The sequence below is a fragment of the Anomaloglossus baeobatrachus genome, chromosome 8 (genome assembly GCF_048569485.1).
Source record: "Anomaloglossus baeobatrachus isolate aAnoBae1 chromosome 8, aAnoBae1.hap1, whole genome shotgun sequence".
In the NCBI taxonomy this organism is placed as follows: Eukaryota; Metazoa; Chordata; class Amphibia; order Anura; family Aromobatidae; genus Anomaloglossus; species Anomaloglossus baeobatrachus.
In genome coordinates, this window is record NC_134360.1 from 65,690,893 (window position 1) to 65,716,916 (window position 26,024).

Below are 26,024 nucleotides of genomic sequence, written 5' to 3' on the forward strand. Positions count from 1 at the left end.
TTGGTGTCCGCCCACCAAGGAGTTCACAGCCCTGGAGGCAGGAAGAACCGTAGAGATTAGCTCAGGAGGAGCTTGAGTTAGGAGGTGAACGGAGATTAGCTCAGGAGGAGCTTGAGTGAGGAGCTAAGTAAACAGAGTGTAGCTCAGGAGGGAGCTAGAGTGAAGTGAAACATCAGTGGAAGTGACAGAAAGCCTGAAGTTGGTCTGTGGCTGTGTGCCCGGACGGAGTCAGCAAGGTCAGCAGACGGCGGTGAAGGTCTGCAGTGGGACTGTCTGGAGGTTGCTGGAAGGACCACGGAGGCTGTGTGCCCGGGGGTCTGAAGCAGTATACAAAGGGCAGTCAGCACCAGGGCAGGGGCCTTTCGGATCCCGGCAAGGCTTGGAGTCGCCGTAAATTGCCAAATCCGTTAGTGAAGGGGACGTCCGTCTCCCAACAAGCAAGTGCTGATTGACGGCAAAGGTCCAACCACAACGGGGAAACACCGCCACCGCCAAGGCACCAGTTTCCCAGGGCCGGCGCCTGCGGGCAAGAGAGTGGCTCCTCCGGTCCAGATTGTAGCCGGGGAGCGGGTAACCGGTGGGAACCCATCGCTACCAAACAGACATTTCAAAGGTGCAGGGAAGAGACCGTCACCGCTAACTGCAGGGAACCGCAGCACCGTGAACCGTCCGAGGGACCCGTCCAACCAGCCGTTTGTTTACCGAGAACTGTGTCGTGTTTACTGGCTGAGTGAGTACCTCAGTGCCGCAAGGCACAGCGCTGCCCCTGCGCCCCTGCACCTCACTGGGCCCCGGGATCACCAACCCCTACCCACGGAGGGACAACACAACAACTGGCTGCTCCGCCTCACCATCTCCGGGATCCCCATATAGAGCAGCGGTGGTGTACACTCAATCACCACAACCGTGGGTGGCGTCACGGACAATAGACTTTATTTCCCAAAACACCAACCCCTTTTCACTCACGGGCGAGGAGCGCCGCTCGAGAACCCCCGGGATCCGGCCCACCGCTCGAGCCACCACTGAGCAGCAGCAGCCGGACCCGAGCAGTGGGGGTGAGCGCAGTGCTGACACCCTCCTCCCCGCCCGCGACAACTACCTTGAACATATAACATGACCTCAGACTCTAAAGCGGGGTTTACACGCTACGATATCGTTAATGAATTATCGTCGGGGTCACGGTGTTTGTGACGCACATCCGGCGTCATTAACGATATCGCAGTGTGTGACAAGTACGAGCGACCTTAAACGATCGCAAAAGCGGTCATAATCGTTTGCCGCGGAGAGGTCTTCCTGAAACTAAAAATCGTTCTCTGCTTATTAGCGATGTTGTTCCTCGTTCCTGCGGCAGCACACAACACTGTGTGTGACACCGCAGGAGCGATGAACATCTCCTTACCTGCCTCCACCGGCAATGCGGAAGGAAGGAGGTAGGCGGAATGTTATGTCCCGATCCTCTCCGCCCCTCCGCTTCTATTGGACGCCTGCCGTGTGACGTCGCTGTGATGCCGCACGAACCGCCCCCTTAGAAAGGAGGCGGATCGCCGGCTAGAGCGACGTCGCAGAGCAGGTATGTGTGTGTGACGCTGCCGTAGCGATAATGTTCGCTACGGCAGCGATCACACAATATCGCACGTACGACGGGGGTGGGTGCTATCGTGCTTGACATCGCTAGCCAATGCTGGGGTTGTCGCAGCGTGTAAACCCCGCTTAACTAAGGGATCACAGAAAATAAAAATCTTGGAATATTGTGTAAAGTGCAAAGAACCACAAAGCAGAAGACACAAAATATCTCATAACAAGGAGCTTGCAAAATTTTATGGTTGGCGGTGTGGGCAAGAACTTACAAAAAGGTCCACATCAGAGACACTTTCAGAATATATGAGAATTGCTAAACAAAGCAATCTTCTAATAGGATTCTAATCAAAACAAAATATAGTCACCCACATGTTTGTGACGAAAACACAATGCCTCGCAGCTTCCCTGCAGACATCGGGCAGGCCATAGACATTGGTAGTCTAAAGTTTGCTTCTGGTTCTCATGTGTCCCCATCTGTAGTTGTTTATAGGGAATGAAGAAGGGTCAAACTACACTTTCTGGACAAACATATTGCAGAGTCAAAGCCTCCTCTAGCATTAAAATCAGCAGGAGCTTCAGGGCATGGATTTCCATGGCAGTCACATCGCCTTACATCACCAAGCACAATGCCATGCCTTGCATGGAGTGGTGTAAAGCAGCTGCCCCTGGACTCTTGAGTTCCATGCAGTGACAAATTGAGCTTTATTTGTTATCTGATGAATGAGTCTGAGTGTAGTGGATAACAGGAGAACGTGACCTGCCTCACTGTGGTGTACAAGCTGTACAGTTTTCTGGAGGATGGATAGTTCTACAGGGTTGTTTTTAAGGGGTCGGCCTAGACCACATAGTTTCACTGTAGGGAATTCTCAATGTTTTAAGATCCCTAAAAATTTTGGACACTTGTAGCTTCTAACTTTGCAGGAAGACTTTGAGGTAAATCCTTTTCAGTTCCCTATGACTGAGCTCATAGGGAAGGGCCCTATGGCTGAGCCCAGTAAGTGTTGGAAAGCCATGGTTGGGGGAGTTTGGTGTGGAAGAACCTGACCGGCCACACAGAACCTGCTGGACCTCATCCCCATCAAACACCTTTGGATTGAAGAAGAACTGAGATTGTGAGCCCAGACCTGCCCTCTGACATCAGTGTCTGACCTCACAAATATTCTTCTCCATGAATGGACAAAATTCTCACAGACACCTCTAAAATCTTGTAGTAAGTTTTCCCCAAAAAAGTGGAAGCTGTTATAACTTCAAAGCGACCAACTAAATATTATTAAAGGCTATGAAATAGGGAAATCCAGCTCACCTGTCGGTAAGGTGCACAGATCCAAAATTCCAATAGGTCTAAGAAAAGTCTAAGGATCCAGCATATAAACCATAAACATTTTTTTCATCCTTTAAAAAAATATTCATGGAAAGTCTATAAGGCGATAAAAACTATCACAGTTCTAGTTTACGCGTTTCGAGGCGGCATATCCAGTTATGACTAAAGGCGGCGTTACATGCTACGATTTATCTGACGATATGTTGGCGGGGTCACGGTTTCCATGACGCACATCCGGCATCGTTAGTGACGTCGTTGCGTGTGACACCTACGAGCGACTCCGAACGATCACAAATAGGGTGAAAATCGTTGATCGTTGACACGTCGTTCACTTTCAAAATATTGTTTGTTGTTTGGATCGCAGCAGACATATTGCTATGTTTGACACCCTGCCAACGACGAATAACATCAAAACGACCGCCTCGGTCAAACAATATATTGCTGAACAATGTTGTGTCGTTTTTGAGATCGTTACGTGTGACCGCTAATAAACGACCTATGTGCGATCTCGGCAAATTGTAACTACGATCTGGGCGTGTCACGTCGCTCATGAGATCGTTAGATAAATCGTAGAGTGTAAAGCGGCCTTAAGAGTCAAAATCCAGAACGGTGATGGTTTTATTTGTCTTATGAACGTTCCATGTAATGTTTTTTAAAGGCTGAAATAAATGTTTATGGTTTTATGTGCTGGATCCTTTTTTTGGACTTTTCTTGGAACTAAATATTATTGTCTATGGATTTAGGATGAAATGTGATAAAAGCTCCTCTATAAAATCAACAAACTGAAGAAATCTAGTGGAACCAACAGGTAAGGATGGATAAAAACTACTTCTTTATTAGAACATAAGATTAAAAATTTGTACAGGTACTGGCAGCGTCAGATATGAAGCAAAAGTAAGAATACCAACGCATTTCGACATTGTGAATGTCTTAATCATGGAAGCTCCTGTAGGTATACTACGTAGGTGTTTCTATACTTCTCTCCGTATAGTGTATATTGTTTCTCCAGTAATCTTTGCAAGTCACATTAATCATCAAAATGATAAGGCAGTTGCAGAGAAACCAAAACATGACATACATAACAATGACAACATCAAAAAGTCCTTTCCTGTAGTAGTAAATTAAAAGGGCACTCACCATTTTCCTGGTCTTCCATTAAGAGCTGGACCCCTCTTTCTGTCATAGGTGACCCTGATGATGGCATTAGATATCTTGCTGTGTCTCTGCTCCCCATTTAATATAATATTATAATATTTTTATATATTTTTTGTACTCTTTGTACCAAGACGACTCCAAGTCGTTACTATCCGGTTATTACTAATTCTCCATCCAGTCTTTATTCTAGTTTTATCTCTTTTGATCTTTGCTTTTCATTATGAAATATCTTCTCTACTTCTTCACAATTGACTTATCCATGATTCCCGTGAATTAAGTTGAGTGCATCTAATTGTCTAAGAATTGCTTCTGCCTTTATCTTTCTTCTGCAATCTGCTTGCACAATATACAAATCAAGTCACCCGGCGTCCTTTGTCCTGCACCGCAACATACTTCAGTGACTCTAAAGTTGGTCCCGTCACAGTGTCGGTGCACACACGAGCTGGTGACAGAGTAGGATCCTACTAACAGGAAGAGGACATGCAGATTGTGGTTAACGCTAAGTTTGTTGAAGTCACACTTCCTAACCCTGCCTCGCCATCACCTAACCTATACACAGATCATTCATTTATGAACCAGGAAAGTAGCCCTCTGGTCCGGTTACTGTTTCCTGTTTATTCTTTTATTTTGAGGTTTTCGCAAAGGTAAGTTTTTTTTGGTGGCCAAATCTGTCTACCTTTCCTTTAAACTCTCATCTCTACATATCTGTTTCGAGCCCACCCCTCCCTGCAAGTTCCTTTTTTCTGCAAACCACAAGTTCTCTAAAAGCAGATGTTTTTCTATTCTCAAGCAGGATCTTCTCGTGTGTTGCTCATTTCTGTGACTTGATAAGAAGGTGGGAGACAAGAAAGGCGTCAACCAGTCAATCAACCAATCAACGAACAAATGATTTTGGTGCAGGGTAAAAGAAAATAAGGACACCCAGATAAATGCAATTAAATATGGCATTGTTAAAACAAAGCAATACACATGTTGATATGGGACACTTTTTGGAAATTTGAAATTTGTGCAATAAAATTTGAAAAAAAAAAATAGATTTTGTTATTTTACATATACGACACAACATATTTATCTATTTCACATAGTTACATAGTTACATAGTTACTTAGGTTGAAAAAAGACCTAGGTCCATCTAGTTCAACCTTCCTCCACCAGTTCTACATTTAGTCACTAAGTCATTTATAACCAACAATGTTTTGTGTACTGAGGAAATCATCCAGCCCTGATATAAAAGCTGTTATAGTATCTGCCATTACTACCTCTTGTGGTAGTGTATTCCACAGTCTGACTGCCCTAACTGTAAAGAATCCTTTCCTATTTAGGTGTCGGAATCGCTTTTCTTCCACTCGCAGTGAGTGCCCCCTGGTCCTTAGTACTGTCTTTGGAAGAAATAAGTCATGTGCCAGTCCTTTATATTGACCACACATGTATTTATACATATACATGAGATCTCCTCTGAGACGTCTTTTTTCTAAGCTAAACATATCTAACTTTTTCAACCTGTCATCATATGGGCGGCCTCCATTCCTTGTAATAGTCTAGTTGCCCGCCTTTGAACTGACTCTAACTTCTGAATGTCCTTTTTAAAATGTGGAGCCCAAAACTGGATCCCGTATTCCAGATGTGGCCTTACAAGTGATTTATAGAGGGGTAACAATACGTTGGGATCACCGGATCTAATCTCTCTTTTTATACACCCTAAAATCTTGTTTGCTTTAGCAGCTGCTGCCTGACATTGAGCGCTGCTGCTCAGCTTATTTGTAATGAGAATCCCCAAGTCCTTCTCCTGTTCTGTAGTCCCGAGTTTACTTCCATTTAATGTATACGCAGCTATAGGATTACTCCGTCCTAGGTGCATTACTTTACATTTATCAACATTAAATCTCATTTGCCAAGTATCTGCCCATTCTGACATCTTATCCAGATCTTTTTGTAATATTGTACTATCCAGGTCAGTTTTTAATATCCTACATAGTTTGGTGTCATCAGCAAAGACTGACACTTTACTATCAATCCCATCCACAAGGTCATTAATAAAGAGAGTAAAAAGAATCGGTCCAAGCACAGATCCCTGCGGCCCCCACTGCTGACTATGGCCCATATAGAGAATGTTCCATTTATGACTACTCTTTGTTTCCTATCTTTTAGCCAATTCCTTACCCAGTTGCATATAGTTTCCCCTAGTCCTTGCTTCTGGAGCTTTAGTATAAGGCTATTGTGTGGTACAGTATCAAATGCCTTTGCAAAGTCCAAATAAATCACATCAGCTGCATTACCAATATCCAGGTTTGCACTTACCCCCTCATAGAACCCCAACAGGTTGGTTAGACATGACTTATCTTTCATGAATCCATGCTGTTTGTCAGTTATCATATTATTTTCTGCAATATATTTTTGCATGTCATCCCTTAAAATGCCCTCAAAAACTTTGCATACTACTGATGTCAGGCTTACTGGACGGTAGTTGCCTGGATCTACCCTCTTACCTTTCACCAAAATATAATTTGTCACAAAATGTGATTCTGCATGGGCACAGCTTCAAGGGACTGATACTGTTTGGATTTTCACGTGGTGCAACCGGGAGTTGATGGCTCTCTGCTCCACCATTCTATTCAACAGTATCTACATGGTCCATATGAAGAGGCTAGGGGACGAAGGTACAAAAGAATCAATATCAGTACATGAAGTAAAAAGCAGCTCAGCAAGCATGAAGACACTGCTCCAAAAGAAAAAAGTCAGGTTTCTTGGGAGCATAGATGTATGGAAGGAAAAAAGGAGGAGGGTTGCCAGCCAAGGGACATCATCCTAAACATGAAGCATGGGGCAGTGTCTTGTTATGCGTGCATTGCTGCAGGAGTGAGTGACTGGTGCGTTTCACAACATAGATGTCACGAGGGTCCCACAACAGAGAGTGGTTACTCCTATTTATAGCGTCAGGAGATCGCAGCCATGGTCTTCAAGCACACTTGCACAGGTTAAAGGGAACCTGTCACCATATTTGTTGACTATAAGCTGCTGCCAGCACCACTGAGCTCTTATATATACAGTATTCCAGAATGCTGTATATAGGAGCCCAAGCTGCGCTGTATAATGTAAAAACACTTTTATAATATTCACCTCAAGGGCGGTCTGGCACCTCTTCTCTCCGTTCCATCACCTTAACTCTGCTGAGATCTCTATCCTCCTTCTTCCCAGCCCAGTGTGGATGATGTGTTATCCACACAGGCTGACATTGCGGTCCTGTGCATGCACACTATGATGTGCTCTGCTGAGGGCAGATCAAAGTACTGTAATGCTCAGGCACAAGGAAAGGTTAAAGACCACCCACGCATGCGCACTACAATACTTTGATCTGCCCTGAGTCTGCATGCGAATGTACTTAGGCCTCAGAAGAAGAAGGATGGTGATCACTGTAGAGAAGAGGTGACGGACTGGAGAGAAGCGAAACCCATCGGACAGGACCGCCCCTTAGGTGAGTATTATAAAAGTGTTTTTTACTACATAGCAGCCTGGGCGCTTAGATAGAGCATTCTGGAATGCTGTATATAAGAGCTCAGTGGTGTTGGCCGCAGCTTATAGTCGACTAATCTTGTGACAGGTTCCCTTTAATACTGCTGGCTGGGCAAATTCTCTTGAATCCAGTGCTGCTAGGGTTAAGTAATCTGTTTGGTCTCCTAAACTCTTGCTAAAAGCTGGAATCAACTGTTCTGTGTTTACTAATTTCCACTGCTATAAAGACAACTCTCTCAGCTCAGGGAGTTGCCAGTGATAGCTTTTACTTTGCTAGCCTCTAGAGCAGACCTGGGCAAGGGGCGGCCCGCGGGCCACATCCGGCCCGCCTGCTCTCTGTGACCGGCCCGCCCGTCTTCAGCCGGTGCAGTGGAGCCGGGCTGCAGCGTGCCGAGCAGGGAGAGATCCTGTGCAGGTCCGCACAGTCAGTGCAGGCAGCGGAACGCAGGAGTCTTTCCTCTGTTCCCTGCCGGCACTAATTGTCAGTGACACACGCGCGCGCTCTGAAGTTGTCAGTACTGCGCTGCGTGTGTCATTTCAAAAGTTGCCGCCTGGCAGGAGAAGAAGCAGCACAGCAGACGGAATAATTCATCTTGCAGGACCTGCGATGATGTCACGCCCATGTGACTGTGTGGAAGGAGACACAGGATGCCGGGCAGAAAGCAAAGATACTGAATCCTGAAGGAGATGTGGACACACGATGACTGGTAATGAGAAAAGAGGGGACATGAGGGGGAGGGGGGCTGCAGGGTGAGTGGCATATGAGGGAAGATGGAGCTGCAGGGTGAGTGCATATGAGGGAAGATGGAGTTGCAGGGTGAGTGGCATATGAGGGCTGCAGACTGACAGAAGGATGTGAAGGGGTGCAGAGTGTTTGAGAGGGGTAAGTTGGGGTACAGGCAGGGTGAGATATGTGGGCAGGGTGTGTGACATATGGGGGTGTAGTGTGTGTGATATGGGGGTGCAGGCTGTATGGGGTGTAGTGTGTGTGATATGGGGGTGCAGGCTGTATGGGGAGCAGGGTGTGTGACATATGGGGGTGTAGTATATTACAGGTGTGCTATATGGAGGAGTATATAGTGGTGTAGTATATGGGGGTATAGTGATGTAGTATATTACAGGTGTGCTATATGGAGGTGTAGTATATTACAGGTGTACTATATGGAGGTGTAGTATATTACAGGTGTGCTATATGGAGGTGTATATTACAGGTGTGCTCTATGGAGGTGTAGTATATTACAGGTGTACTATATGGAGGTGTAGTATATTACAGGTGTACTATATGGAGGTGTAGTATATTACAGGTGTACTATATGGAGGTGTAGTATATTACAGGTGTTCTATATGGAGGTGTAGTATATTACAGGTGTGCTATATGGAGGTGTAGTATATTACAGGTGTGCTATATGGAGGTGTAGTATATTACAGGTGTGCTATATGGAGGTGTAGTATATTACAGGTGTGCTATATGGAGGTGTAGTATATTACAGGTGTGCTATATGGAGGTGTAGTATATTACAGGTGTGCTATATGGAGGTGTAGTATATTACAGGTGTACTATATTGGGGTGTACTATATTACAGGTGTAGTATATGGGGTGTAGTGATGTAGTATATTACAGGTGTACTATATGGAGGTGTAGTATATTACAGGTGTGCTATATGGAGGTGTAGTATATTGGAGGTGTACTATATTACAGGTGTAGTATATGGGGTGTAGTGATGTAGTATATTACAGGTGTAGTATATAGGGGTGTAATGATGTAGTATATCGGAGGTGTATTATATAGTGGTGTAGTATAATACAGGTGTATATGGGGGTGTAGTATATTACAGGTATATGGAGGGAGTGTAGTATAATACAGGTGTAGTATATAGGGGTGTAGTGGTGTAGTTTATTACAGGTGTAGTATATGGAGGGGGTGTAGTGATGTAGTATATTGGGTAGAACTGAGGTAATTATATTAGTCCGGCCCTCTAAACCAATCCCAATTTCTCATGCGGCCCCATGGGAAAATTAATTGCCCACCCCTGCTCTAGAGGGAACCTGTGAGCTGTGAACCAGGAAGTCATTTTGGGAAGAGATGAGCAAACCTGTGGTTCGGATTTTGAACCGAACACCAAATTTAAAAATCAAAGTTCGGGTTTGGTGTTCAGATGCTTTACGTGCGAACTTCACTTGTACGAGCAATGCTGTGTTCAGGTACTCTTGGTGCTCAGCACTGTGCGACCCACTTGCAGTGTATGAATGGCTTGCACTGGGGGTAACATCAGCACGATTATGTATCATGTGGAACCCAAAAAATAGTTTGAAAAAGCCCGCTCAGCCTCCTCCAGAAGTTATCTGCTTATGGCTGGCTGTATGTGGGCCAATACTCATATTGCCAACCAGTTACTTGCTCCAGCGTTCGGGTCAGGCTCGAGCCTGTGGACACTCAGCTCGTTTGCTGCCGGCAGACCGAATCTCCATGGAACCGCTCATCTCTAATTTTGGGTACCGCAGCTGGAGTTTGTTGTATGAAAGCTGTGTTGTGTTTGTCCTTCCTTAATCCCTTTTAGGTTTGTCTCTCTCATCCATTCCCCTTATCTCCTCCCTGTAGTTTTGAGTGGATTGTATGATTGCCGTTGATTTTGCCCTTGTCTGTCTTTTCCTCTCTGGCCTGCACACTAGATAGGGCTGTGTCCAGGGAGAGACAGGGATAAGAACATGATTGCCACATGGGGTGAAAGAACCCATCTTGGGATGTCAGGGAGCTCAGGACTGCTTAGGGTAAAATGAGGTCGCCTTGCTGCTGGCTGTTGGGCTCACATAAAACTGGATATTTTTGTGTAATAATTATCTAAATTTTTACATGTTTTGTCATAGCAGTAATGCATGTCTATATTCCCATGTCCATTTTTCCACATATCTTAGCACTGCAGAGTGCAACTGTCTACTTTTTGTTACTATCTTCATATTCGGTTTGCACCTGTTCAAGTTAGAAAGAAAGATTACAGGGTCATGCCTTCTGATTTAGCACATCTGCTCTTCAGACTCAGTCGATTTTAATTCTCCATTTGCAGGTTCCTGTCCCCCCATAAATTGTAGGGTTTTTTTTAACCCAAACAGAGGCATTAGTTTGATAAGGACCCAACAAAAATGAGGTCGCCTTGACGCTGGCTGTTGGGCTCACATAAAATCTAGCCAATTTTGTGTGCTATCTCAATTTTTACATGTTATTCATAGCAATAATGCATGTCTATCTTCCCATGTTCATTTTTTCACAAATCTTAGCACTGCAGAGTGCAGCTGTCTCCTTTTTGTTGCTTAGGGTAAGTGTCAGACTCAGGAGTTGCCCTTCCCTATCCTTCCCTAGTGGTAGTGTATCACTTTTCCCGTCTCACCTTGCACCAACCTTGATGGAGCATGACAACCAGGAGCTGCCCTGGAGTGGTACCTCATGCCTATCATCAGACAAATTCAACCTCACCACCAGAGGCTCTGATGAAGGCTGAGTAGGCACTTAGTCATGCCAAAGGTAAGCCTGGTTCTGGGATCAGTGAGTCAACTTCCCTTTCTCCCCTCCATCACTGTAAAATGACATTATTATGGAACATTACTTTAAATAGATTGCTAAGATAGATTGACAGATAGATACAAAAAAAGACTGACAGCACTCCCAATAGTGTGAATAGGCACGTATCTGATCATAACATAGTGACAGAATAGAAAGGAACAGCTGAACAGTAAAATGCCAAAACGTTAAACTATTGAAAAGGATATACAAAATGTTTAATTTTTTTAGGTGTTTCACATATAAAAATGGCCTTTTCCATACCTGCCCAGTAGCCACATCACGGGAATAATAAATAATAATAATAATAATAATAATAATAACCCCACCACACTGGGTCCTACTCTATCCTACTGCCTCTGTTTGGGTTTTAAAAAACCTACATGTATGGACGATGAGTGACCTACTATTAGAGGATAAAAACACTTGTGGGTAATGGGTAAGGTGTTTTTGAGGTGTTTTGCATATAAAATTGGCCATTTTTTCAGTAGTTTAAAGTTTTGGCACTTCAGTGTGTGGCTGTTCCTTTCTTTTCTGTCAATATATAAGATAAGGTGAGGATTTGTGATCGTTAGCGGTCGCTCGTACGTGTCACACGCAACAACGTCGCTAACGAGAACGGATGTGCGTCACGAATTCCGTGTCCAACGACATCTCGTTAGCGATGTCGTTGCGTGTAAAGCGGCCTTTAGTAAAGTAGAGCCTCAGCTTAAACATGCACAATTTGGGGCCATTCCTGCACACCTTGGGGCATTAAATCTAAATTGTAAATGTTAGTAAGCATTGATATGTTTAGATTTTCAACTCTGAAAGCCTCTGTATTGCTCCCAATATGCAAAGAAACCACAGATACATACAGAAAATATCAGGTTACCGACTGCAGCATATTAATACTAAAACCTCCTATGAGGTGTAATTCCAAAAAAAATTTAGATTGCAATAGCATCTTGGGGGCCACCAACCTAGGAATGTGTAATTATAATTCAAACTGCAAAGTAATCATTTCCAAGTAGCTTTATCTTTAACCCTATTGTAGCATATGACGCACTGTTACGCCATACGACAGCTCCCTGACTTTGATGCGGGCTCAGGACCTGAGCCTGCACTTTTGCCAAAATATGATGGCTGTGTTATTCATCCATCTGCTATATACAGCCACAAGTGAAGCGGAACCTGTTAAATGCTTAGGTCAATCTGTGGCAACAGTAGATACAGAGTGCGACCCGGAGTGAGGGGGGGTACGTTGCTCTACATGCCCGTTGGCATCCCCGCGACATAATGTGCTGCCATGACAGCTAAGGATTTCCATGCCTGTGATGCTGGTACTCCTATGAAAGTCAGCTGGCATTTAAAGGAGACTGGGATTGCTACTATAGATAACAGTATTGCATTATTAGTGTTACAATATTACAAGATCACAGGTTCAAGTCCCCTAAAATGACCATAAAATACAGTAAAAAAAATGTTTTTAAAAATCTGGAAAAGATAAAAAACAAAAGTTTTCAAATAACCAGCCTTTTCCGCCACTAAAAATAATGAAATAAAAAAAATACACATATGTGGTATCACTACGTCTGTATAAATACAATCTATCAAAATATTAATTCACCCGATCAGTAAATGATGTAATAAGAAAAGTAATCAAAATCTCAAAAAAGCAGGTTTGTTTGTTCCATGAAGCAATCAAAATATTGTACAGTCATATGAAAAAGTTTGGGCACCCCTACTAATGTTAACCTTTTTTCTTTATAACAATTTGGGTTTTTGCAACAGCTATTTCAGTTTCATATATCTAATAACTGATGGACTGAGAAATATTTCTGGATTGAAATGAGGTTTATTGTACTAGCAGAAAATGTGCAATCCGCATTTAAACAAAATTTGAGAGGTGCAAAAGTATGGGCACCCTTATCAATTTCTTGATTTGAACACTCCTAACTACTTTTTACTGACTTACTGAACCACTAAATTGGTTTTGTAACCTCATTGAGCTTTGAACTTCATAGGCGGGTGTATCCAATCATGAGAAAAGGTATTTAAGGTGGCCACTTGCAAGTTGTTCTCCTATTTGAATCTCCTATGAAGAGTGGCATCATGGGCTCCTCAAAACAACTCTCAAATGATCTGAAAACAAAGATTATTCACCATAGTTGTTCAGGGGAAGGATACAAAAAGTTGTCTCAGAGATTTAAACTGTCAGTTTCCACTGTGAGGAACATAGTAAGGAAATGGAAGAATACAGGTACAGTTCTTGTTAAGCCCAGAAGTGGCAGGCCAAGAAAAATATCAGAAAGGCAGAGAAGAAGAATGGTGAGAACAGTCAAGGACAATCCACAGACCACCTCCAAAGACCTGCAGCATCATCTTGCTGCAGATGGTGTTAATGTGCATCAGTCAACAATACAGTGCACTTTGCACAAGGAGAAGCTGTATGGGAGAGTGATGCGAAAGAAGCCGTTTCTGCAAGCACGCCACAAACAGAGTCGCCTGAGGTATGTAAAAGCACACTTGGACAAGCCAGTTACATTTCTGAAGAAGGTCCTGTGGACTGATGAAACAAAAATTGAGTTGTTTGGTCATACAAAAAGGCGTTATGCACGGAGGCAAAAAAACACGGCATTCCAAGAAAAGCACTTGCTACCCACAGTAAAATTTGGTGGAGGTTCCATCATGCTTTGGGGCTGTGTGGCCAATGCTGGCACCGGGAATCTTGTTAAAGTTGAGGGTCGCATGGATTCAACTCACTATCAGCAGATTCTTGACAATAATGTGCAAGAATCAGTGACGAAGTTGAAGTTACGCAGGGGATGGATATTTCAGCAGGACATTGATCCAAAACACCGCTCCAAATCTACTCAGGCATTCATGCAGAGGAACAATTACAATGTTCTGGAATGGCCTTCCCAGTCCCCAGACCTGAATATCATTGAACATCTGTGGGATGATGTGAAGTGGGCGGTCCATGCTCGGCGACCATCAAACTTTACTGTACTGGAATTGTTTTGTAAACAGGAATGGTCAAATATACCTTCATCCAGGATCCAGGAACTCATTAAAAGCTACAGGAAGTGACTAGAGGCTGTGATTTTTGCAAAAGGAGGATCTACAAAATATGAATGTCACTTTTATGTTGAGGTGCCCATACTTTTGCACCTGTCAAATTTTGTTTAAATGCAGATTACACATTTTCTGTTAGTACAATAAACCTCATTTCAATCCAGAAATATTACTGAGTCCATCAGTTATTAGATATATGAAACTGAAATAGCTGTTGCAAAAACTCAAAATTGTTATAAAGAAAAAACGTTAACATTAATAGGGGTGCACAAACTTTGTCATATGACTGTATCTACCCTAAAAGCAAAAGAAAATAAACAAAACATCACAAATCTCGGAAAATAGTATTTGTAGAGAATTATTTTAATAAATTTCTGATACACAAAAGGGAAACCCGTCTTGAAAAAACAAGCCCTTATACAGGTATGTCAATGTAAAAATGAAAATGGTATGGCTCTTAGAAGAAAGGGAGGAAAAAACTGAAAGTACAAAATCGAAAAATTGCCATGTCACGAAGGGGTTGATGGGAATCTGTTATAGTGTACACCACCAAACTGCCTATGTGATCACATAGTTTTTATCCAGATACATAGCTTTCTTTATAAAATCTTCATGGGTAAAGGGAATCTGTCAGCAGATTTTTTCCACCTCATCTGAGAGCAGCATAGTGTAGGCAAAGAAGGCCTGAGTTCAATTATGTATCACTTAGATTAGTGGCTGCAGCCGTTCTGGCACAGTGAAAGATTTTAAATTTTGTATGTAGCAGAGCTCTGAGAGCTGCCCCCGCCCACACCAGGCTTTCAGTGTACATTTCCATAGATAAAAGCTGCTAATAACAGAGGGCGAGGCGTCGAACTACAATTCATGTGCTGCTGAGACCCACTAATGATAAAGATAACAGGCCTAAGCTAACATTGCAGGTAAACAAAAAAAAGACTGAGATAATAGACACAGAGCTGAAGTCTCTGTTTTAACACTTGCAGCATGCTGTCTTCAAGTTACATAGCAAGAAATCTGCTGACAGAGTCCTTTTAAGTGATGGAACACTTAGCTCAAATACCCACTTTGTGTCTTACACAGTGTTGTTTGTCTGACACCTCACTGGCTCAATAGTTAATAATGGAAATCTCATATAAGTTAAGAAGTATTGGAAGGCACAAGATGGGGATTCAAATTGGGGAGACAGAGCCTTAGGATGTTCTCCATGATGGTCCGAGCACTTGCGGCCACATGGTCATATTGATTAAAATGTGAATTATTGATTTATAGAGCTGTGGATTTTTAAAACAAAAATATTAACTGAGTTATTTTCACAAGGATTACCTGACAACATAAGCAGTTTGTGGAAGTGGTAGAGGCATCCTGGTGACTGATCTCCTTTAAATGTTATCCATACTTTTCCTTCAAGTCATTTAAATATAAACTATCCTGTGTATGAATAATAACACTGTGGCGCCCCTGACCTGGTCAGGCACCACTGAGTACTGCACCCATGCTGGGGGCAGTGCAATACAGGTAATCCAGAAGGCTGACCGAGGTGTGACTACACAGGCGCATAGTAATCAGGTCTCACACATCTACCTTTGGGAGGACTCCTGAGACTTCCAGGAGGGGGGCATGCCCTCCATGTCCACTGAAGGGGTGTGGTAGAGAGCCTGGTTGCTAGGTGGTGTAGGCAGGCACGAGTGGGGAAAGGAAGTAAAGAGGAGGAGGAGTTAGTTAGTGAGAAGACAGCAGAGAGAGCAGAAGTGCAGGACCCACGAGTGAGCCGGTTTAGTGCACAGCTCAGGGAGAGCAGAAGCAGACCCTGGAGCTGTGGCAGTCTAACAGCGTCCGTGCAGTGACTACTGACGGGGGAGACCGGTCACCTGGTAGTGCCACCCGAAATCCACCCAAGGCTAAAGAGAGAGCAAACGGGTGGCAGAGTAAGGGGACTGCCAGGGAGGTACCAGGCCCGCACGGGTAACAGGTCCCAGTGCAGAAATAGATTCACCTTTCTTCTGCCAAACCTGCCTGAGGGGGCACTTCAAACCCCCAAGACAACACCACAGAGTCCGCAGCCACGTAGCAAAGTGAAGGCCCATAGTTCACAGGAGGCAAGCAGCCGGAGTGACCTGGTCCAGGCTACAAGCAAACGGGCCAAAACGAGGGGAGCAGCCACTTCCCTGGGTGACCCCATAGGGACTGCAAGTCGGGGTCATTACAAACAACAGAAGGGCTAAGGAAGGCGAGTCAGTAGCCACCCTCACCAGTCAGCCTGAAGGACGCCTGGTTCCAGCCTGGTTCATCCCAGCTACGCCCGGGTTACTCACCCTGCCATCAACAGTGAGTAAAACCCCTGAAAGACATTCTGCTTGTGTTGAGTCATTCTGCGCCTTGTGGTTCCACACACCTACACAGGGCCCTGGGGCTTGCCTCACTCTCAGGAGGCTATTACAACTGACTGCACCCACCATCGGCCCCAGGCATCCCTTAATCTGCAGTGGCGGTCCACATTGACCGCAATTCTGAGAGTGGTGTCACGACAATCCCAAAACGAAGGTTGCCTACCTGTGACCAGAACCGTCCCATCACGTAGAGTCCCTAAAGGTAATGCACCACTAGACCGCACCTGTGGGGCTTCACAACACTATCTCTGGACATCATGTGGCTTTCATTTTGCATTTTCACCACTTTTAGCCTCTGTAGCCTCAATTTTCCAATTTGCAATTCACTGTGAGCTGGTGGTAGGAGACTATCTGTAGTAATGTCTACCATACACAGCACATCACACTGAGAGGGATTCTTTTTATTCTTTACTTTTTAGTACATGGACATTATAGAGCAGTAATTAATGCAGTTGTGAATCCAGCAATTGAGTGAGGTAAGAGACTTGTTGGAAAGCTCAACACCATTCCTCTGCTTGTTTCCTTAATCTTCTCTCCTCCTCACCCTTCCTTATCCATACACTATAATGGGCTGTGTCTGTCACGATTCCTATGCTTAGTGAACAGAACGTGCTGAGCTGTCAGTTAGGTGACTGACAGCTCAGTCATCCAACCTGGAGCTGGAGCATAGTGGACCAAGCTCAAACTGGAAGGTGCTAGGTTTCTGCAGGTATTCCCTGTTCACAGTAATTGTTCAGCTATTTAGTTTAGGCGTCTATCCTAGAGCACTGGCAGTCTTAGCTTTGTGTTTGGTGGTGCTTGTTGGCCTCAGTTATCTGAGCTTTGAGAATTGATCTTTTCCTGCCTGACTATTGACTTTGACCTTACATTTGCCTTGTCCCTTTACTCTGATCCGCCACTCTCCAGGTATTCTGACTCCGGGCCATGACCTGACTATGCCTCTGACTAACCCCTTAATCTTGACGTGATCTCCTGGTACCTGATCCTGCAACATATGAAAATTCTGCCTCACGACTTGCCTGTGTAGTGACTAGAGTCACAATGTGAAATGACACCACAGAATGCTGACAATATGTCTTGTCTGAACAAGATGGGTTTGAGCTGTTTTCACAGAGTGGATGACAAGTTCAGGAGGCTGCGTATGAGGGTGGAGGGGAAGGAGTGTCTGATAAGTGGGGAAGGAAACAGATTTCTGTGATGAGATATATTACATAGTTTTGTGACGCCCTGGCCTATCAGGTCGTCATAGGGTATTGTGCAATCTGCCCTTCTGTGCAATATCCACCTCCTCCTTGGTTATGGGTCCCTAACAAATGGTGTTGCCAAAACCAGCTAATCAAAATCCTAGGAACATTCTACACCACACCCACCAGACACATCAGTGGATGGCCTGAGTGGAATAGGGTCGCCCACTTGGGGGGTTGGTTAAGAGGAGGTCAGGAGTGTCAGTGAGTTGGAGTGAGAGACAGGCAGTGAGAGGAGGTCAGGAGCTGGGCTCCTTGGAACTACTAGGTAGCAGATGTTGGTCTGAGCCTGGTAGGAGCTGGACCCCCAGTCGCAGGGGATCGTGACAAGGGGCACGGCATTGTCATGGAGGACAGCCGGTGGACTTGTACCATCACCGGGCTGGGACCAGGGCATGACGGGGTACGTGGATCCTAGGTCAGGGAGTAGCTTCAGGCAACCTGACAATTCACCCGACGAGAAAGGAGCCTTCAAGATCCGCTCTCCACCCTCTCCAAAATCGGGGTACTAGCGCAATGAGAGGGATAGGACTTTCCACAAAAAAGAAAGAAATCCCAACCGTGAACCCTGAAAGCAAGCTCCCTCAGTTAGCCATACTGGGGAGCGGGACCCGACTAGTTTCAGGCTACAGGCACCAACCAGAGAGAAACAAGGTGCCACGGGAAAAGGTCACAGATCAACAGGCAACACCATCAGAAACGGGACCGAGGCGTGCTCCCCCTCAGCGGCAGCAGTGTCCAGAACTTTGATTTACTACAGTTGTCGGTGTCAGCGTTATTGGACTGAGTGAGTATGTGGCGCCCCAGGATCTGGTTGCCACAACAGTGTTGCCCCTCCAAAGGGTTAATGCTGAGCCTGGAGGTAATTGGGGAAGTCTATTGGCCAGTAAGTACCAACATCCAACACCGTTCCTCTCTCAGGCCAGCAGAGGGAGCTCTAAACCTGGAGTTCCAGGGAGCACTTCCTTAAGCCCTGACCTGAGGGAGGAGTTAGGTAGTCTGTTAGGGAAGTTCAAGGAGAGAGGAGCTGAGTAGACGGTCTTGTGAGCTGGGGTTTGGAGCTAGGCTAGCTCAACCCAGAAAAGCAGGAGCCGTAGCGAGGCACAGAGAGAAGATTCTAGGGGAGAACTGGTCAGAACCGGTTCGCCTCAGAAGAACACAGTGAAAATTAGACATCGGAGTCTGTGGTTGCCAGGGTGTAAAACCCTTACCTGGTAGCCGAATCCGAAGGGCAGGAGGACTGTAGGTCTCCTGGCCCCCAAAACAATCTGAAGGTACAGCTGCATCACCAGGGCCCGGTGTGGACCCCAGCAGGGAAGCATCAGAGAGGGCCTGCGCAGCCTATCCTAGGATAAAGGGACGAACCACCGGTCCCAGCAGCAAGAGGGCCATTGCTAAACCCAGAGTGCAGGGTCCTGTAGAAGCAAAGGAAGAACAGGGAGTAGGCCTCAATACTCGACTGGCCAAGGAGATCACCCCAGTTACTTCCAGGCCGACCGGATCCCCTGCACCACCTGTGACTGTCTCCCAGGACTGAATTGTTGCACAGTAAAAGAAAAGAAGGTAAACAGACTGTTGTTTGTGTCGGTTCTTTACACTACCTGATTAGCCCTGCATCCTTTCCAAGCACCATAGACTTTAATAAGCAACAACGGTTGCCCCGGGGTACCGCCACCTGTGGGAAGCAGAACCATCCCAGCTGCTAATCCATCAGCCCCGGAGGTCCCATCCAGCAGCGGCGGCTCCTTAGTCGCAATCCACAGGTGGCGTCACGAATATTCTACAAACTTTATTAGTAATTACCATCCCCACCACTGCCATATTAGTTGACCCCGCCAGGGTCACGGAGTCGGGCCCCGCCACCACTGACTACCCCCGGACTAGTCCGGCCCGACACCGGGTGTCCCAAAGCCCTGGGGTGGGCGAGTCAAGTACGCAAGTGACCCTTACCACCCCAACAGCACCTCCCTGCCACCACTACCACCGAGTCCCGGGGCATTTCCCCCTATTCATGGAGGGGTTAAACACCTAACTGCCCATTCCATCGCCACCGGGTACTCCCAGCCGCAGCGGTGGTACTCCATCTTACCACACACCACGGGTGACGTCACGAACTTTCCATACTCCCTGTAAATACCCCCCTTCATTCAAGTGGCCGCGAGACCCCCGGGTCCGGAGACCCCTCGAGCCACCGTGGATCTGGATCCGAGCAGCTCGGCTGCTGACACGGGGGCGGTACAGTTTCTTATACAGTATTCACCTGCACAATTCATATATGAAAAGTTTGTTGAAAGTAGAGCTTCCATTTAAGCCTGAGTAAATACTATGACAGGCTGTGAACTCTGGAGATAGACTCGGATTTGGTGATCATGTTTTCGGCCCCCCACATTGTATTTATGCTGTTTACTCATTTTGCATTAGCTAAACACACATTTTCTAATTACATCCACAAAGTCTGCCTTCTACACTTGTCTCCCTTGTGAGCGCTCCTTCCTTCTTTTACCGCTCATGCAATTACTAACAACATATCCTAATTAGTGATGGGCAAACCCGGACTATAAAAGTCTAGATCCATGCGATTTCAAAGGTGTCCGAGTGCTGGAGCCCGGGCCCAGAATTCTCAGGGAATTCCACCTAATGATCCAGATCCGGCACTCGGGAAATAAAAAAATGAAGGAAAAATAAAGAAAATAAAAATGAAGCAAGAGCTTCATACTTACCGAGGCTCTGGCGCAGCTGTAATTTCTCCCACGTCATCTCATTCACTTACGGGGATGCTCATTATTGCTCATCCATATGCCATACTTTCCCTGTACACCGGCAGTTTCAGCATATGGAGGTTCCCACGGTCCTCCACCTGTAACCGCAAATCACCTAAGTGACATCACCGCTTATCATGCAGCTCACTCAGTCTCTGCCTGAAGCTCACAGCAGGCGGTCAATGTTCTATGGCCGCTCAGTGTGAATTCAGATGTAGCAGAGCTGGAATCGTCATGGGACTGCCTTATGTCAGACCTGGAGGTTTGTTTGGGGGGGTTAATAAAGTGGTGCAAGAAGGTGCTTTTTTGTCTTTTATTTCAAATAAAGCTTTTTTTGGTGTTTGTGTTTATTTACTTTTACTTACAGATTAGTAATGGAGGTCTCATAGATGATTCACATTACTAATCTAGGGCTTAGTGGCAGCTGTGGGCTGCTATTAACCCCTTATTAACCTGGTTGCCACTGCACCAGGGCAATTGGGAAGAGTCAGGTAAAGTTCCGGGACTGTTGCATCTAGGAGACAACTCCGGGCGGCTACAGGCTGCTATCTTTAGGCTGGGCAGGCCCAATAAGCATAAGTCTCCACAGCCTGAGAATACCAGCTCTCACCTGTTGGGCTTTATCATGACTGGGTATCAAAATTCGGGGGGGAGGGGGGGGCGCATGCTGGTTTTTTGAAATTATTTATTTAAATATTGTTTTGTAAAAAAAAGCCGCATGCGCGGTTCCTCTTATTTTGATACACAACCGACATAAGCGCACAGCTGGGGCCTGCAGCCTGTAGCCGTGACTTTATCTGTGCTGGAACTCATAATGCAGGGGGACTGTAAGCCAAATATTTTATTTATTTTTGTTTATACCCCGATAGACGCACATAGCATCTGTGATTGGAAGCAGTTCGCTGACATGCTGTCACTCAGGGTGTGGGTGCGTCTGACTATAACCAATCACAGATTCCGGTGGCGGGGAAAGCATGAGTGATAATGAGCGGCCGGGAAGCAGTTACAGCTGTGCCGGGACCTTGGTAAGTATAATGCGCTTGCTCCTATCCCCTTATCCCTTCTACCACCAATTTTATTGTCGGATTCTGGTCTAAACTCTTCTGCTCTTTCTCTCTTCCCTGCACTTTTTGGGGCCAGGTTAGGCCACAATATACAGAAAACAGGGGAGCTCTCCTCTTAAAGTCCTAGTGTCGCGGGCGGAGGAGGGGACGCAGCGCTCTCCCACTGCTCGGGTCCGGCCGCTGCTGCTGCGGCTGCCGCTGCTCGGTGGTGGCTCGAGCGGTGGGCCGGATCCCGGGGATTCGAGCGGCGATTGTGGGGATTTATTGTCCGTGACGCCACGCACGGTTGTGGTGATTTTGGTGACACCACCGCTGCTCTGTACGGGGATCCCGGGAGCAATGACAGGGAGCAGCTTTGTTGTTAATTCCTCCCTCCGTGGGTAGGGGGCTGGTTGTCCCGGAGCCCGATGATGGGGTAGGGGTGGATGGCAGGCGGGTTACGGGGCCTGGAGAGGTGCAGGGTCGCAGGGGCAGCGCTGTGCCGCACGGCACGGTGGTACTCACTCAGCCCAATGATGAAGACACAGTTCTTGGTAAAACACTCGGCTGGATGGACGGGTCCCACAGACGACTGCAGTGTTGTTACTCCCGGTTGATGGTGACTGCCTTTCCCTACATCTGTGTACGGTTGTTGGTTCCGATGGGTCCCCACCGGTAACCCGCTCCCCAGCTTGGATGTGGGCTGGAGGAGCCCCTTCTTGCCCGCAGGCTCTGGCCCTGAGAAACGGTTGCCTTGGCGGTGGCGGTGTTTCCCTATTCTGGTTGGACTGTTGCCTTCTGTCGGGACTTAGCTGTTTGGAAACCCAGGCGGTCCCCTTCACTAACGGATTCGGCAAATTCACGGCGACTCCTAGCCTTGCCGGGGTCCGCAAGCCCCTGCCAGATGGTGCTGACTTCTCTTCGTGTACCGGTCCGGTACCGCCGGGCCACTGCCCGTCCACGGTCCTCACGGTAACTCCGATAGGCCACTCCTGCAGACGGTCACCACCGTCTGCCAACCTTGCTGTCTCGCCCGGGCCACACACCCGGACGCTGTCAGTCAGTTGCTCCTTTTCCACTTTCCTCCTACCACTTTCACTTCCGTAGCTTAACTCTGTCCACTCCTCAACTCCTCTCCAACTAATCTGAGCTCTTTTCCCGCCTCCAGGACTGTGAGCTCCTCGGTGGGTGGAACTAACCACCTGGCCCACCCCCTGGTGTGATCATCAGCCCCTGGAGGAAGGCAACAAGGGTTTTTGCCTGACTTCGGTGTGCCTGGTGGGAGTGTGGGGTGTGTAGGGTGTTGTGCTCTGTGGCCCCTGGCTTGTCCAGGGCGCCACATTCCCCCTTAGTTAAATGCAGACCGTCCGCGGGCTGCCCGTCCATCACCGGTTTTATTTTCACCAACTGAAAAATAGTAAAACGGTGAACGGTAAACATATTTACAAGTATAATAACATCTTCCCACATCGGGAGGTACTCTTACTTAAACGGTTTCAAACGGTTATGGCTTCCGCTCTCTCCCACCCAAGCAACCTGGCCCTGATGCTGCCCCTAAGCAAACAGGCAGCACCCCTTGACCCCAGTCCTGCACAAGTTGCCCGAGCGGGTTCTGTCCTTTTCAGGGGACCCACGTCCATGGGGAACCCCTGAAACCCCCAGAGGATTGCCACCGGTTCCGGTGGTGGCTGGGCCCCAGCCTGCTCCACTGCGGGCCCTTCCTCCAATCTGCCTCTCCGGAGGCGGCAACGGTGGAAGCCACAACAAAACATTATTTACATGCCACTAACGTTTGTGGTTGCCCTGCAAGTTCTCGGGCCTGTTCATAAAGAGTCCTTTATGCAACTTTTGGAACGGTCCCCACGGGGACAACGGTGCCGGTAACAACCGGTTTTAATCAGCAATAAATCAGGTGACTTTTCACGGTGTCATTACTTATCATTCTTGCAAAAACTTTCAAAACTTTAAAACAGTACTGGTCCCAACGGGGACGGTGACAACGGTATTCCGCTGCCCTTACTCCGAGTCCTCGGCATCACTGGGGGGAGGGAGTGCGGTGCACACACGGGCCTCCTGGCTGCCCCTTAATTTCGCATCCAGGGCGAACCACCCCCTCTCCCCGCAGTGCCAGGTGTACTGTACCAGGTCCCCTGGCATCAAGTTGCGGCCTGGGTGCTCTTCTGGCAGGTGAGCATTAACATCCCGCCGGGCTATAAAAACTTCGGCCTCCAGGCCCGGTTCATAAATGAATCCATAGCCCCGGCGGACATCAAACCGCCTCACCTGCCCCTCATACAGCGGGCCCCGGATGCGGAAGGTTGCCTGGCAGAGACTCTCTTTCTCCCGGATCGCACGGGCCACCAACTCCGCCTTCTTCCTTTCTCTCTCCTCGATTTCTAGGCCCAACGGTACCGGCTCCCTATCCCAATATGGCGCTGCTGCGAGCTCCGGCGCACGGGTCGGGCCCTGCGAGACCTTTTGGTCACTGCCCACTGCTGGTGATCTGGGCAGAAGGTCCCGCGGTGACTTGGCCTTGGACACCGCCTGGCTGCGACAACCCGGGGCAACCTCAGCCGAGGTGTGGGGGATGGGCACAGGGGCTTTCCGCTGCTGGGTCTTTTTCACGGAGCAGTCTATCGGCTCCGGCTCGGGGGATCTCTCGGGGGATGCCTCCGGTTCAGGCTTCGGGGCTTTCCATGGTAGCACCTCCGGTTGGCTACGGGCTCCGGCTACAGGTCGGCCCGCCTGGGCGGGCATGCGGGGTATCGCTACCGGTGGCGGTGGTAGCGGGCCTAGTGACGGGGTCACGGCAGCCGGGACGGGTGGCGAGGGAGGCAGCAGGGCGAGGGGGTTTAGACCGGGTCCCGCAGCCACGATGACCGACCCACTAGGGGTATCGGGGCGTGGGTCACTCACCCTCCCTTCCGCAACTTCCTCCTCGCGTCTCCGCACGGTCGCTATGACCTCCGTCATGTCGGTCTCCCACTCCTCCAAGAGGAGCTGCATCTTGACCTGCAGCCTCTGTTAGAGCTGTGCGGTTCGGATCTCCACCCACGCCGCTGTTCCAGGCGCAGGGGCTACGGTGCTTCGGGACGGCATGTACATCTTGCTGGCGGCCTCTCCCAGGAACAAGATGGACGCAGGGTCCTGGCGTCCCTGCTTTTATAGCCGCGCTCACATGCGACCAGCCGCCATTTCGTCCCCCTTAGTCTCTTTCCGGCTCCTCCTCTATCGGGGCGGGGTTTTGGCCTTCGCGCCTCCACTACTCGAGGAGACGCTCGAGCGGGAATTCTTCGCGCCAAAGATGGCGGCTTCTGCAAATTTTCAGCCGGACACCTCCGGCTATAACAAGGCGCACCTCTACCCAACGGCAGAGCGGTAGGATCCTGTTCGTGACGCCAAGTTGTCGCGGGTGGAGGAGGGGACGCAGCGCTTTCCCACTGCTCGGGTCCGGCCGCTGCTGCTACTGCGGCTGCCGCTGCTCGGTGGTGGCTCGAGCGGTGGGCCGGATCCCAGGGACTCGAGCGGCGCTCCTCGCCCGTGAGTGAAATTGATTGTGGGGATTTATTGTCCGTGACGCCACCCACGGTTGTGGTGATTTTGGTGACAACATCGCTGCTCTGTACGGGGATCCCGGGAGCGATGACAGGGAGCAGCTTTGTTGTTAATTCCTCCCTCCGTGGGTAGGGGGCTGGTTGTCCCGGGGCCCGATGATGGGGTAGGGGTGGATGGCAGGTGGGTTACGGGGCCTGGAGAGGTGCAGGGTCGCAGGGGCAGCGCTGTGCCGCACGGCACGGTGGTACTCACTCAGCCCAATGATGAAGACACAGTTCTCGGTAAAACACTCGGCTGGATGGACGGGTCCCACAGACGGCTGCGGTGTTGTTACTCCCGGCAGGTTGATGGTGACTGCCTTTCCCTGCACCTGTGTACGGTTGTTGGTTCCGATGGGTCCCCACCGGTAACCCGCTCCCCAGCTTGGATGTGGGCTGGAGGAGCCCCTTCTTGCCCGCAGGCTCTGGCCCTGAGAAACGGTTGCCTTGGCGGTGGCGGTGTTTTCCCATTCTGGTTGGACTGTTGCCTTCTGTCGGGACTTAGCTGTTTGGAAATCCAGGAGGTCCCCTTCACTAACGGATTCGGCAAATTCACGGCGACTCCTAGCCTTGCCGGGGTCCGCAAGCCCCTGCCAGATGGTGCTGACTTCTCTTCGTGTACTGGTCCGGTACCGCCGGGCCACTGACCGTCCACGGTCCTCACGGTAACTCCGATAGGCCACTCCTGCAGACGGTCACCACCATCTGCCAACCTTGCTGTCTCGCCCGGGCCACACACCCGGACGCTGTCAGTCAGTTGCTCCTTTTCCACTTTCCTCCTACCACTTTCACTTCCCTAGCTTAACTCTGTCCACTCCTCAACT

At 48.0% G+C, this 26,024-nt stretch overlaps 1 protein-coding gene across 1 annotated transcript in view; it reads right to left on the bottom strand.

The window, feature by feature from the left end:
• The window catches only part of CYTH4 (cytohesin 4), a 156,633-nt gene extending 152,166 nt beyond the window's left edge, over positions 1–4,467 (bottom strand). The window contains exon 1 of the mRNA XM_075321755.1: positions 4,037–4,467. Coding sequence (XP_075177870.1) covers positions 4,037–4,133 — 97 coding nt within the window. The 5' untranslated portion in view covers positions 4,134–4,467. The remainder of the gene's footprint in view (positions 1–4,036) is intronic.
• Between the last annotated feature and the right edge of the window lie 21,557 nt (positions 4,468–26,024).